This window comes from Neodiprion pinetum, chromosome 1, assembly GCF_021155775.2.
Source record: "Neodiprion pinetum isolate iyNeoPine1 chromosome 1, iyNeoPine1.2, whole genome shotgun sequence".
Lineage (NCBI taxonomy): Eukaryota > Metazoa > Arthropoda > Insecta > Hymenoptera > Diprionidae > Neodiprion > Neodiprion pinetum.
In genome coordinates this window covers 21343635-21356811 of record NC_060232.1, presented here as the reverse complement: position 1 = coordinate 21356811, position 13177 = coordinate 21343635, and the positions used below count along the sequence as shown (strand labels likewise).

The following is a 13177-nucleotide window of genomic DNA, read 5'->3' as shown; positions in this document are numbered from 1 at the left end:
TCAAATAATTTTTACGGCCACCACCAGGTCCACCGCGGAGACTGCTGTTTTTCGAAGTCGTTATCAACCTTGTAAAACAAATTTAAGAAAAATAAAAATAAACGTTCAAAAATTTCTTTACCGTTCTTCGTGAGTACTTTGATTTGACATTAAAAAACGAGATTGGTTAGCATATTTAAAACATCGAGAAAAAAATTGCAAAAATTATCTATTTTTCGATCCGTTACACTAGGATGATCCCGTAAGACATTGAAATAAGTTAGGTCATACATTTTGATTTCGTAGTAAGAAGATCGCGTCTTCCTCGATCGTCATGTAACCAACACCTAAGCGCTGAGGAAACTCATAAGTTGTAAGTCTCGTGTATTTTAGATTGCATTGTACAATTCATCAACCTGTATATTTCTCTTTAACGTAAATTAATCTCCGTTCCAAAAATTGTAATTTCTGCAAAAATGTAAAGTATTGTAACAGTGCTATACACGTGCAACACTTAGAATAATCGTAATCGCACTTACCACGTGACACTATCATATTAATAACATTTAGTCTTGGTTATGAAGTACATTTCGATATGCAGACAGAGTCGTGTAATCATTTTTGCCTATATGATGGGATGTGTCACCAGTAGGACTTGTTATTAGAATTCGTACACAGCGGTCTGGCATATATGTAATTAATCGTTAAATTAATTAATATTTTGGACGACGGACGTGTCGCTAAGATGGAAATAATGATTTATACAGTTGAATACTATCAACTTATTACATTTTTCGGTAATAATTTTATACTATCGTATCAAATATTTGCCGAATATTTTTGTTTTAATAAATCGAAGCCCGGAGATGGCTGGCTGGGCAGAGCCGAGTCGTTGATTGCTTTCTCTCAAACATCATCTCCTTCATTGACTTTCCCTGACGAAAATTTAATAATAACTATTCTTATTGGGTCCCTAAATTCGAAATTCCAATTCGTATCATCTATTAGCCAATACTCTCTGTTGCGTTATTCTTAGAAAAACTTGGGTTACTTAGCGTCTGAGAACACCTTTTAATTCATCCATTCAACAAGTTACGCTATAAGTAACAATTTGCAAAATCTACAAGATTATTACTATTAGTGAAACGTATTACGATTCTAAGAGTCCGAGCCGTTTTGAATGGTCGCTTGCACGCAATTCTCGTAACATCACTGTTCAGTATACTTAATCTAACTTTACGCTAGTTTTCCAACTCACGCAATCCATATTCTGACACGTTATCATACTAGTGTACTGAATAATGACGTCTCGAGAATAGCGTGTATTGAAAACGCGTTTAAACTAGCATGACTTGATAGATACTGTCAATAATTTTGACTAATAAAGTCTACATGCAAAACGTTGTTTCGGTGCCGTATCGATTTGAAATATAATATAAGAAAAAAAAGTACAATCTTTCTGCCCAACCTTTAATTAAGTACACACTGCCTTCTCGGAGCATTTTCTGTTCCCGTATACGTTATTTCGAAAAATTGGTTGTGATTCATAATTCTTTGGAACAGATTGGTGTTTAGAACGGCAAAACTCCTTGTTGAGGCTGAATAGTAATCGATTTTGTTCGGGAGTGATATGTAAAATTGTTCCCTCTCATTTTCAAAGGTAGAACGAATTACCACGAAAACTTGTACTGGATTTCAGGGTCAGCTGCTGCTATGATTGGGGCAAACTTGAGGTTTGGCATCGGGGCTCCATATAACGTAACCTCAAATGCCACGAAAGTATTTCAGTGCCATCCTGGAGGCATAACTGAAGCTACAGTTATATTTAGTCTTGGGGCCCTCGGAATGGGCGCCAATGTCATTCTGATGGCTTTAATATTAGCCAAACGTCATCTCCGAAGGTAGTATAAGTACCAGTTATCAATCCTACAATAACAGAGAGATGCTAACACGCCAGCGTTACACGTGTCTTTCGGTTTTTCCTCGCATACGCGTTTATCGGTTCGATCAAGTCCCAACAATAAATAGGTCAGGCTGTTGAATACGTAAAAAGTCTAGTGATATTCATTTTCTTAATCCAGTATTGCATTGTTCGTCGAGAGCTTGGTAACGCTAACGTGAATACATCTTCACCCGGAATCGACTATAAACTTAATAATACTTTATTATTTCTAGGCAGGATAGATAAAAAAAAAAAAAAAAAGAATTTTAAAGTAACAGTTATTTTCCAACGGAATGCATAGAAAAAGTCTTGCGAGAGGAAAGGAGAAAATTTCAACGTAGCCTATTTAAATAGAAAATCAGAAAACAAAAAGAATTATACATATGCAAAAATATACGACAAAAATCAATATAAAAACGAATATCATAAAATACATGAATAGTTAAGTCAAGAAACCTATACTCCTATTTGTCGTAAAATTGGAACCATAAAACTGACATGCCTAAAACAGACATATGTAAACCACAAAACTATAAATAAATTTTCTTTCTACTTTTTCGTTTTTCCTTCATTTTGACAGTTACAGCATGGTCAATCCCCTGGCTTTGTAGAATTTATTGAGTTCAGCAATGACACCATACGAAACATATTATTATGGTTTTGAACTTTAACGGTAAAATACTTCGAATAAAAAAAAAAATGTTGTACGATGAATAACAAATTTTTTGATCACTTAATTGTTAGTTCATAAATTAATGTGAATTTACTAAACATAATTATCACTGAATCCAGCAACAAGGTTATAGACGTGCTGCAAATTTTTGGCGGTCCACTTTTCTTCCCCTCCGCATTTGCAAGTCATGAAAAGCCAAGTAGATAAAATATGACATTAAGAGTTAAAAGTTCAAAATCGTGATGAACAGGTATACATACAAATGACAGAATGTCGGCTTTTTTGGTAATTTCTACACGTTATTATGTCTCTAAACCCTGTTTTGTAAAGCCTTGTTGAAGTCAGTTGACGCAAGAATTAGCTCATATCCCAATAAAACTTTATACGTAGTATGTACCCATTACATACAGTAATAAATATGTTTTATAATAGATATATGCGTATATACATATGTATCATGTCTTTGTATCTCTGTAGTTTCTCATTATTGATACGTATAATTATATTACACGCCATAAATGAAGCATCAGTTGAAAGCTAGAGCCTCTTATTACATCATTACTATACATGGTATACTATTACGCAAGACAGAAGTATCGTAGAATTTCCTTTCAAGAAAAATATGTAACAATTTTATCTCCTGACTTCTTGCCTATCCCCTCGTATTAAATCATTTATAAACCTGCACTGTAGTGTATTAGGTGGTTCGATTTATTACATTTCTCGAAAATTTAAGAGTACCTCGAAACATCAATAAGATTTTCCCAATACTTCATTGTACTCCTGTTATATCACTTTTTGAAAAATGAGTTGCCGGAAGAGATATGCAATACCAGAAATAGTAATACCGGAAAAACGTACTGGGGAAGTCTTCTTTGACGGGTGCGACTGTTTCTTCAGATATTACAGTAGAGTTTGGGGAATGGGCAACTCCAGTAGCCGAGACAAGCAATATTGTAACAATATATTTGAGTTGCAGATGGTCCCAAGGGCTACTATTTCATCAGGCAATGGTGGACTGCGCAAGGGCAGCCATTTTATTGCCTCTTGGGTTGAGCATACTGAATTGCCAGCCCGTTAACAAGTGTTCGCTTGTCGAGACCGCATTTCTATTACTGGTCACTGTCTCAACGGTGAATATGCTTACCACCGTCTTAAACGATAGTCCCGTATTTCCAGAAAGTGAGGAAGAAGCCGATCTCACCGCTCCCCTCCTCATGGACTCGCCTCAGGTGAAATGCATGAATTTTAACCAGTAAGTAATGCACGTAGTGAAACCGCTAGGTATAGGGTGGATTTCTGATCTCGTGATATCCGATATCAACTGTATGTAGGACCATTGATCGCTCTGTTATTGTCCGTTAATGCAACTGTACAACAAAACGTCACAGGCCTAGAGACACGTGCCATGTTTATATAAATGTATTTTGTCATGTTGAAATACTCATTCCATTTGCGCGAAATTCATTCTAACAAAGCGAAGATGACGATATGCACCTATTTGGTATTCAAAACGTAAGCTTCAAGAATTTATATTTTTTTCTATTTCTCTGTTTTTACCGTTAACGATCATTTGTAGTGTGAAAATAGACAACTGTGCCTGTTACGGGGACTCTATCGGACACTTTTTTTCGTAGTGAACAACACGAACGCTGCACCATTTCAGCTTGAAATTTTGCTCACCATGAACATAACTAGTGTAATTCGAGTGACAAGTGGCAAATATTCTTCATATCACACGTTCTACATCATATTTCGTCCGATAAAAGTCCTTTTAAAGTTGCTATGGATATTCTCTGCATTACTTCAGCCATGTTATAAGTAAAACGGTGTACATTAACGAAATAATGCAAGGAATGCCTACCATTGACTGTCACGTCATCGTAATGAGCGCAGCTTTATTGGTTTCTATAGAAAAGCTGCGGAGTTTTTTCACCGCCGTGACAAAAGTCACAAGTGAGCGCCAACTCTCTTTTTCCCATAGCCCCAGTAATATTATACAACCAAGACCCGTAATTCGGTGAAGAACCTAAATTTCACGACTGCCAACACTATAACCGTTATTTATTTACTTTTATGTTTTCGAGGCGTTATAAAATAAACTGCCTCACGTTGGAATACTTTATTCCACATGCATCCGCTGTCGGGGTCGGAACTTACATGGAAGCATTTGACTACGTTCGACCGTTGCTATCAGACTAAAAGCGTATCCTTCTCCCTAAAAGCTACAAGTTTTAAGTGCGATTGAAATTACCGCGGTTAACGCGACGTGTAGATATTTGCTCGCTTATCTGGCCACCGCGAATTTCCTTTTTACTCAATAAAACACGCGAAAATGTCCAGAATTTAAAATTCCTTAAATTTGAAATTTGACGAGCTGCGGTAGTCAAACATTGCATATTGAATACATTGCAAATCTAACGGACTATGAAATTCTAAGATGCATAATTATAAATCAGCAAAATAAAAACGGGACTCTCAAAAATTATAATGCAAATCATCATATTTTTCACATACGATACCCATTTTTGCCTAATTTTTTTTTATCCCGATAATGATACGAAAGCAACTCACGTTTCATCCTCAATTAGGTTGAAATGATAAACTTCGATGTGACATTCAAACTTCGTGAACTTTTTAATCTTAGTACACACTTCAAGAGGTAAAAATTTTAGACATATCGATTTTTTGACGTCCCGTTCATTTGTCGATAATCGGTGGACTGGCCCATGTGCTTATATTTTCCGATGTCGAAATAAGTGAATGCTATTAAAAAAAAAAAAAAAAAAATCATCTAACATCGATTGTAAGCATCCGTTATGATAGTATGAATTTGTAACAGCTCAACTAGCAATCAGGCGGCAGACCTTGCGTGTGACCGATTTCGGTCGGATTTATTAATCCTTTATTAGACGCGTCAACTTTCGTTTGGGGTATCCGGAGACCCCAGTTGGTTAATGCAATATTTTCAACTGCAATATCAATAAAAGGTTTTGTACTGAAAATTGTGGTTGTCTATGCGTCTGGCAATAACGATTTACGGATTCAAGATTTCAAATTTATCGCTTATCATAAGTAGACAATATTTCATCTCAGAAGTCGCAAAACCTGAAAATTTGACCACTATGAAAAATAACGCAAAAAAAAAAAATATTATGTCTTTGTATAAAAATGGTTCTTTTTAAGCACAGTTGCTGAGACGAAGATATAAACAAAGAAAATAATCCATGGCGCAAAATATTTACAAAAAATGAGTACAGTTTTTATTGACTTAGAAAAAGCACCTCTTTCGACCAATGAAAAAGTACATGTAATGAGAAAAAAAACGAAACGAAATAAATATTTATAAATTCTCAGCTTTATGTCATTAATATGATCTTCAAATTTCGTAAAAATTTCAGTTGACCCAAACAAAAAAATGTCTTAACGTTTAGTTCTGTACCACAGATAATATTCGTTCCCGTTATACAGCACGAACAGTAACGCTGGTACACGCGTGGGGTCCGTAGAGGCCCCGACTACGTTTAATGATTTATGGCTGCGAAATGAATGACGAAACAGCGCGCCAACGCAAGCAATGGCTTAATTGGAAGGTTCCTGGGAGGTCCACCTATGGCAGCGCTGGAAATTTTCTTTGTAGCAACTGAGAAAAAAATGAAAGGCCTGGGGTCTCTACGCCCCCACGCGCCCAATGACGGGTTAATCTCGGATTTAATATACTGGTTTTGGACCACTCAAAAGTTTCCCGTAAAAAAGGGTTGAGGCTGCTACACCTTCGGTTTCCAAAGAATCGAAGTCAACGCACCTACCTACGAGAGTCAATGTCCGAACTCGAGTCTCTAATACCGATGCCCTTTTGTTTCAAGAATAATTACACTGGTCTGCAAAAGAAAACTTTTTTTCTCCTTCTCAAGAGCATGTGTAATTATAATAGATTTGATGCTCTTGAATCGAAATGTAATAATAAGAGATATGTACCGCGTATGTTTTCATGCAATGTTTTTTTTTTTTTTTTTATTACTAAAACGTTAATTTTGCTAGAAAATTATAATGAAACACTAATAATAGCAACAACATTTATAAAAATAAGTTATAAAGTTAAAACGTATAAAGATTGAATTCGTCTGAAAATTTATCTACTGGTATCGTTCCAGTTATTTTGCAGTTTTCTTTTTCTTCGTATTGCGGGACATGAATTCACAACGAGATCTGTACAGGGGCACGCATTGATGTGAAAACAACGTTAGGCGATAACTTTCTTTCTTTTTCATTCAGTTCGAACTGGTTTTGTATGTACAGATACTATTTAAATAGATTAAAGTAACGTAAGAGCAAGTAGTTAAACCCAAAAACAAAACACAAGAAACTCTGAATTTTGAACAATAAAAGAAAACATCATATCATGTAATATATACGTGACAGCAAAAAATGGAAAGCAGACGTAGATTCAGCACATTAAAGCCTTTATATGTACAATAATTTTTTTTTTTTTTTTTTTTGTAGAGCGATTTTGTTGTAGAACCGTGTTATTCGTCAAGGGCATGTGGGGATCAAGAATTTATCAAGAATGCATGTTAGAGAAACTTTATATAATTTTATTTCGTACCACAGAGTAATGACTCAATTCTTGTACGTGAGTCACTTTTGTGACCCTCACCCAGTATGTTGAACACTTGACTGCCTTCCCCTTGTAATTAAGCTGGAAAAAACTATTTCAGAAAAATTAAGGCCTGCTTAATCAAAGAAATAAAGCATTCCCAATTCTCTTTTTGGTTTGAGTTTTTCTATGAATTTTTCTAGCGATCCTCGCAAGATAGTTCTAGTACGTTTACTCCCAGTTCAAAAAAATCTCCAAGTTCCGAAATGAAAGAGAAATATTCCAAGCAATTGCGTCAACAGCTTTCAATTTCTCGAAGCAAACTTTCTTGTAAAGTAGAGGAACCATAGAAAAACCTAATCAAAATCGATACCATGGATAAACATTGAGAAAACTAGGTAAGGCACAAAAATGATGCGAGATAATCTTTATTCCTCTTTTTCAACAGTGTGTATTATTTGGAACGTTCATGATATGGTTTGCCAGCATAACGATTAATCTCGGACCAACGTTTCTAAGCGGAGCCCTAGCCGCAAACACTGAGACCGGACACAACGCCCCAAGCTGTCCCCTGGTTCACGGCCCATTCCGTCATTACATACTAAACGTTTTATGGATCGTGATAAATGTTATCTGTGTGCTGCTCACTCTATTTCATTTGCGGAAATTGCACCGAGATTTGACCAAAGCAAACGTGGAAGCGGTATGTTTCTCATATCGGACCTTACACGTCAAATCATACAAAGAATAAACCTGTCTTTTTGACCTATACGGAGTTATTAAGTCCCATAACTTGAAAATTACCCAGGTTATGAATTTTCAAAGACTCTCGCAATCGGAGTATTTTTATATTATTATAATTCGTGAGAAAGGGATGGATAAATTCAATGTCGAATGACTAATTTTGAATTGCCTCACGTAGGTGCACGTGCTCATTTTTTTCCTTGATATTTCATTACAAAGTACGTTGAAAGCGCTTTAAAGGATCATCCTAGTGTAACGGGTCGAAAAATCACTGTTTTTTTGCGATTTTTTTTCCAATGGCTAATATGAACTAATCAGTCCGATTTTTGAATGTCAAATCAAAGCACTCGTGAAGAACAAAAAATAAATTTTTTAACTTTTATTTTTATATTTTTTACATTTTTTTTACGTTCTTCACGAAACGTGGTTTTTCAAAACGGTGGACACCCTCAAAGGAACATTTTTCAAGCTATCTATCTCACATTTGAAAACAACATTCTTCACGTCATTCTTTATATTGCTATGGAAGCTTTTTTTCTGAAATTTTAATATTTTTTTAACTAAAAAACTGTTAAAAAAATAGGTTAAATTCGATACTTTTTTCAAACCGACGCCATTTGGTTAATTTTGATTAAAAAAAAAAAAAAAAAACCTCCATGCAAGATAGCGGCTGTCATACTGATTAATAATCTTTACAAAATTTGTTTCAGATAATATTTACAGTCACCACTGTAGCCACTGTAGAGTCTACTTTTTTTCGAAGTCATTTTCAACCTTATATTTTAAATTGATTATTGTATTTTAACCATCGAAAAAAAATCACGAAAATCAGCTTTTTTTCGACCGATTACACTAACAAGGAACACAAGGAAGTGTCCGCCTCCGATTTTGTTGAAACTTGGTAGGAATGTTAAGTACGCTAAAATAAGAGATACGCATTTTTTTTTATATCTGCTGAAATTAATTTTAAGGGGGTGAACTACCCCCCTGAAATGCTATTTTTGACAATTCTTAATATATTGCATAATAGGGCCTAATGTACAGATTGCAGTAAAACTTTATTTCTAGGGACTTTTGACGTTGCTCTTTCTAAATCTGAAGTCCAAATTTGAAAGTTCGAAATGACGGAGCCAACATGGCTGGCGTCAATAACGAAAAATCGATCGATGTACAGATTGCAGGGAAACTTGATTTCTAGGGGTTTCTGACGTTGCACTTTCCAAATCTGAAGTCCAAATTTGAAAGTTCAAAATGGCGTATCCAACATCAGAAGATACAGGAGATACTCCTGCTATCGTGTCATTCCGTCATTGAACCAGAAATGGATGGGTTCTGAAGTACTGCAGAAACAAATATGGATACCAATTTTCGTAGAGATATTATGATGATTTTCTACCGCCGTTTTGAATTCGTCGCTTCGAATTTCGAATTTTCGTGGTCAAATCCATGATCAGCGACCTCGAAAACAGGTTCCACCGACTTTCGGTGAAAATCGATCGATTTTTCGTTATTGACGTCAGCCATGTAGGATCCGCCATTTTGAACTTTCAAATTTGGACTTCAAACTTGGAAACAGCAACGTCAGAAACTCCTAAAAATCAAGTTTCCCTGCAATCTGTACATTAGGTTCTATTACGTAATATATTAGGAATTGTAAAAAATAGCATTTCAGGGGGGTAGTTCACCCGCTCAAAATTAATTTCAGCGGATGTAAAAAAATACACATCTCTTATTTTAGCGTACTTAATATTCCTATCAAGTTTCATCAAAATCAGAGGCGGACACTTCGCGGATGTTCCTTGTAAGATAATCCTTTGAAATAAACCCATAACCAAGTTTCGAAGTTGATCGATTGAAAATATACCGCAGTTGATGCCTTGCGTGGAAGCAGGTTTCGTCAAAAACTCCAAGAACTTGAAATAATTAATAGCTGAGGTCATTTTCGAGTCAACAAACTATAACTTTGACAATTTTTTCGACTAGATTTTCAAAAAACTTATAAGAAAGTAAGATAATGTGAAACAATATAAGCCAATTTCAAGTACTTTTCGTGCGATTCGGCGTGGATTGTCCCATATTTCTAAAATCTCCAAAAGGTTATCTCTAACAAACAATTGCAAGGTTCAGCCATCGATATCCCATGTTATTTTGCATTGTATAAAGCGCAAGAAATAAGAGCAAAGGAGACGTAACTCAAGCCTGCGTCCCAGCAAAAAGTGGGCACGTTTTCGGCGCAGAGTTAATAGTACCGATTTCCTCCATTCTCCGCGTACGTGTTTTACGGTCGTTCAAAATATGCAAATGTTGTAAACAAACAACTGCTAGCCGGTCGGTAATCATAATAGTTGAACGATCGAACATCGACGGCGCTCAGTGCGGCGAAACGTTGTACTAAGGAACCGTGCGTCAAAATCCGGCCCGACTTTTTGCCGGAGTTACGTCCCCTTCCCGCTTACTTCCTGATAAAACGATAGGTTTTATTTCTCTTTTGTTTTACTGGGCAAATGTATAAGAATTATAACAAATGCGAGCAAACCAATCTAGTTGGCTACCACTTTATTTGAATCACTGCACTGAAACTTGACCATATTTGGGTTAGTTTATCACTTTATTGTACCAAATACAACCTTGACATGTCGTAAAATTGCTTTCTTATATTATTATCTGCGCGGATTGCTATTTTCTTCAGTAAAATTATCGACGTGTACGTAATCTTCATAATCTGAACCTCGTGACGACTACTTTGTTCCCACTGTTTAACTGACATAAATTGCTATCCATTTTCAGGTTCGCGTGGCTGGATTAGTTACAACGTTAGTTAGCGTTACTGGAGGGCACGGTGGATCGAACGGACTGATCGATAGTAATGATAGAAGAAACTCGCGAAATGGAACAACACCCAAAGTTAGTAGACGTAGTCACTGGGAAAAAAGGGGGATAAAACGGAAACAAAGCAATAAAGGAATTACATTATCATTAATTTACCTATGTGTGGACATAACTCTTCTTTATGAATCGCGCCACACACAATATTTGAATACAGTGTTACAATTTTCATGCTGTAGATTAAAGAATAGTAGTGGGCATACGGCTAAATAGAACTTCTCAACAAAAGGCCAGTTTTTTATCGTGACAATTCTTCAAAGTGGAAAACATGAGTAATTTGAGATAGCTCGTTCGATTAACAAAAGTTTATCATAAATACACAACACACATACTTATACAATATTTATCACTTCGAAAATATTTATATCCCGAGGGAGATGACGATTATTAAGAATTAAGTTAGATAACGACGAAATCTCTTGTTCGCAAGATTTAAAATGTCATTCGATTCTCAGAGAATTATAAATATATAAAATGATGTAGGTACTGAATTGTATTGGGCGTCTCTTCCTCTGAACTAACTCGTATTGCCGCTATTTTATACCGATGTCACCTCATAATTTAGTTCTTTTAATTGAATCAAAAACATTTTTGAGTTGCTTACGGCACGGGGAATACCACTCGCGATTCTCCTTTGTGTCGACAAACGAAGGGCTGTTCGCTCTCGAATTTATCCGATAATATCGGATAATATTTAAGGATTTGTGAAGATTGGTGATAATTTTGAGTAACTCGAATATTCCGAGAAAATGATTATACTGATTCTGATATACTCGAGTAGATTCGAATGGACTAGCGTCGACTCTTTATAAGATTTGTGCGGACTCGCCAAGATTCATGCAGACTCGCGTGGATTTTCCATAATAAATTCGTATAGACTCGCGCGGACTTGCGTAGATTTGAGTAGACGGAAAGCTTCGGAACATTTAAAAATAATTTTATGGCGATTTTACCACAAGTTTATTTTTCGCATTATTGTTAGTTGTTTTTTACGATATTTGTTTTCACAATTTCCGTTGATTACTTTATTTTATTATTCCAAAAATTATTGTAATCATGCAAAAATAAACATTTATTGTGAATTCTACTTATTTGCAAGGAAGTTAATTCACTTACGCAAAATTTTTCCAATTTTTAATTATTAATTATCTAATTATCAATTATTAGAAATTGGAAAAAATTATAATTTTTAATTAGTAGCATTTATATTTAAATTTTCACAATTTTTCAAAGAGATTCGCGATCTCTATTTTAATAAACATTTTATTGAAATATTATTGAAAGCTAATATTCATGATCTATGATTTTTCTATAATTACCTTGACTTATAGTAGAAGCCGGTAGACACAAAACCAAAGATGTTACTCGTTCAACACTGATAATCGCGCTTGTGCGAATGCACACGTACACTCGGGAACAATGAATCTGAGACGGCTAATTTTTTTACACTAGACAGTTATGTTGGCAACACAGAGAAACCTACAACGCCATAGTCGGCCGAGCGCGAACCAAACTCGATCTCAACAAACATACCATAACCCATGACTGTCGAATCTAACTTTAGAATTGACGTGTCAATCCAAAAAGTCATTATCCCCGCGGTGTTCCAAGGTTAGATTCGACGGTCATGGGTGATGTTACGTTTATTGAGATTCATTGTGAGTTTGTTTCGCGATCGGCCGAGTATGGCGCTTGCCAATATAACTGTCTAATGTAAAAAAGTAGCCATCTCAGATTCATTGTCCCCAAGTGTACATGCGAAATATAGCTGCCGATTCACCAGTCCGCGTTTGTTGACCTGTGATTTTTCGGGATTCATGCGACTTATCAAGACTTGTCGAGACTCGAATACGGACTCGAGTCGACTCGAGTCCCGACTTGATCATTTCTTGACAATATTCCGCGGTATTCCGATATCACCGGGTAGTCCCCGCACCTTAGTCGAAACGAACTTGACGAGATTCGTAGACTCTCGCAGATTTTCGTAGATTATTCGAGATTGTGGAGAAAATTTCAAAATTTGCGTGACTCGCAATAGATTCGAGTAACTTAAAAATTCTTCAAATACGGGTGAACAGCCCCTCGTCGACAAGCAACATCCAAACTTAAAACGAAGCGTATAAAATACCGAAGAAACCAAGTTTTATCATTGTCACAGAGTAACGAGAAAAGCCCTCGCCACATTACGAAGCGTATGAGACGTCTGAGAAGAAATTAAGAGACAGGAATCGAAGATACAGAGAAAGCCAACGAATTAAGTTGTGGACACACATAATCTCACTTTCTTAGGTTTTGGAGCGGAACGAAAAATTTGATTCTATCGCCATTCTATACCATGGAGCTATGTCTCAGGCTA

At 35.9% G+C, this 13177-nt stretch overlaps 2 protein-coding genes across 9 annotated transcripts in view; one reads left to right on the top strand and one right to left on the bottom strand.

Annotated features, from left to right (window-relative positions):
- Positions 1-13177, bottom strand: part of LOC124225017 (midasin) — a 123642-nt gene that overhangs the window by 64244 nt on the left and 46221 nt on the right. The window lies entirely within an intron of this gene.
- The window catches only part of LOC124225018 (uncharacterized), a 59291-nt gene that overhangs the window by 23214 nt on the left and 22900 nt on the right, over positions 1-13177 (top strand). For 6 of the 8 annotated variants that reach the window (XR_011176281.1, XM_046637382.2, XM_046637381.2 and 3 more), the window contains 4 exons: positions 1679-1880; positions 3574-3826; positions 7640-7894; positions 10723-10839. Coding sequence is in view for 7 of the 8 variants with exons in the window: in XM_046637382.2 (XP_046493338.1) it covers positions 1679-1880; positions 3574-3826; positions 7640-7894; positions 10723-10839 (827 nt within the window). In the remaining variant the exon portion in view is untranslated. Of the gene's footprint in view, positions 1-1678; positions 1881-2154; positions 2363-3573; positions 3827-7639; positions 7895-10722; positions 10840-13177 lie in introns of those variants that run through there. The other 2 variants (XM_046637384.2, XM_046637385.2) reach the window with 2 other exon arrangements.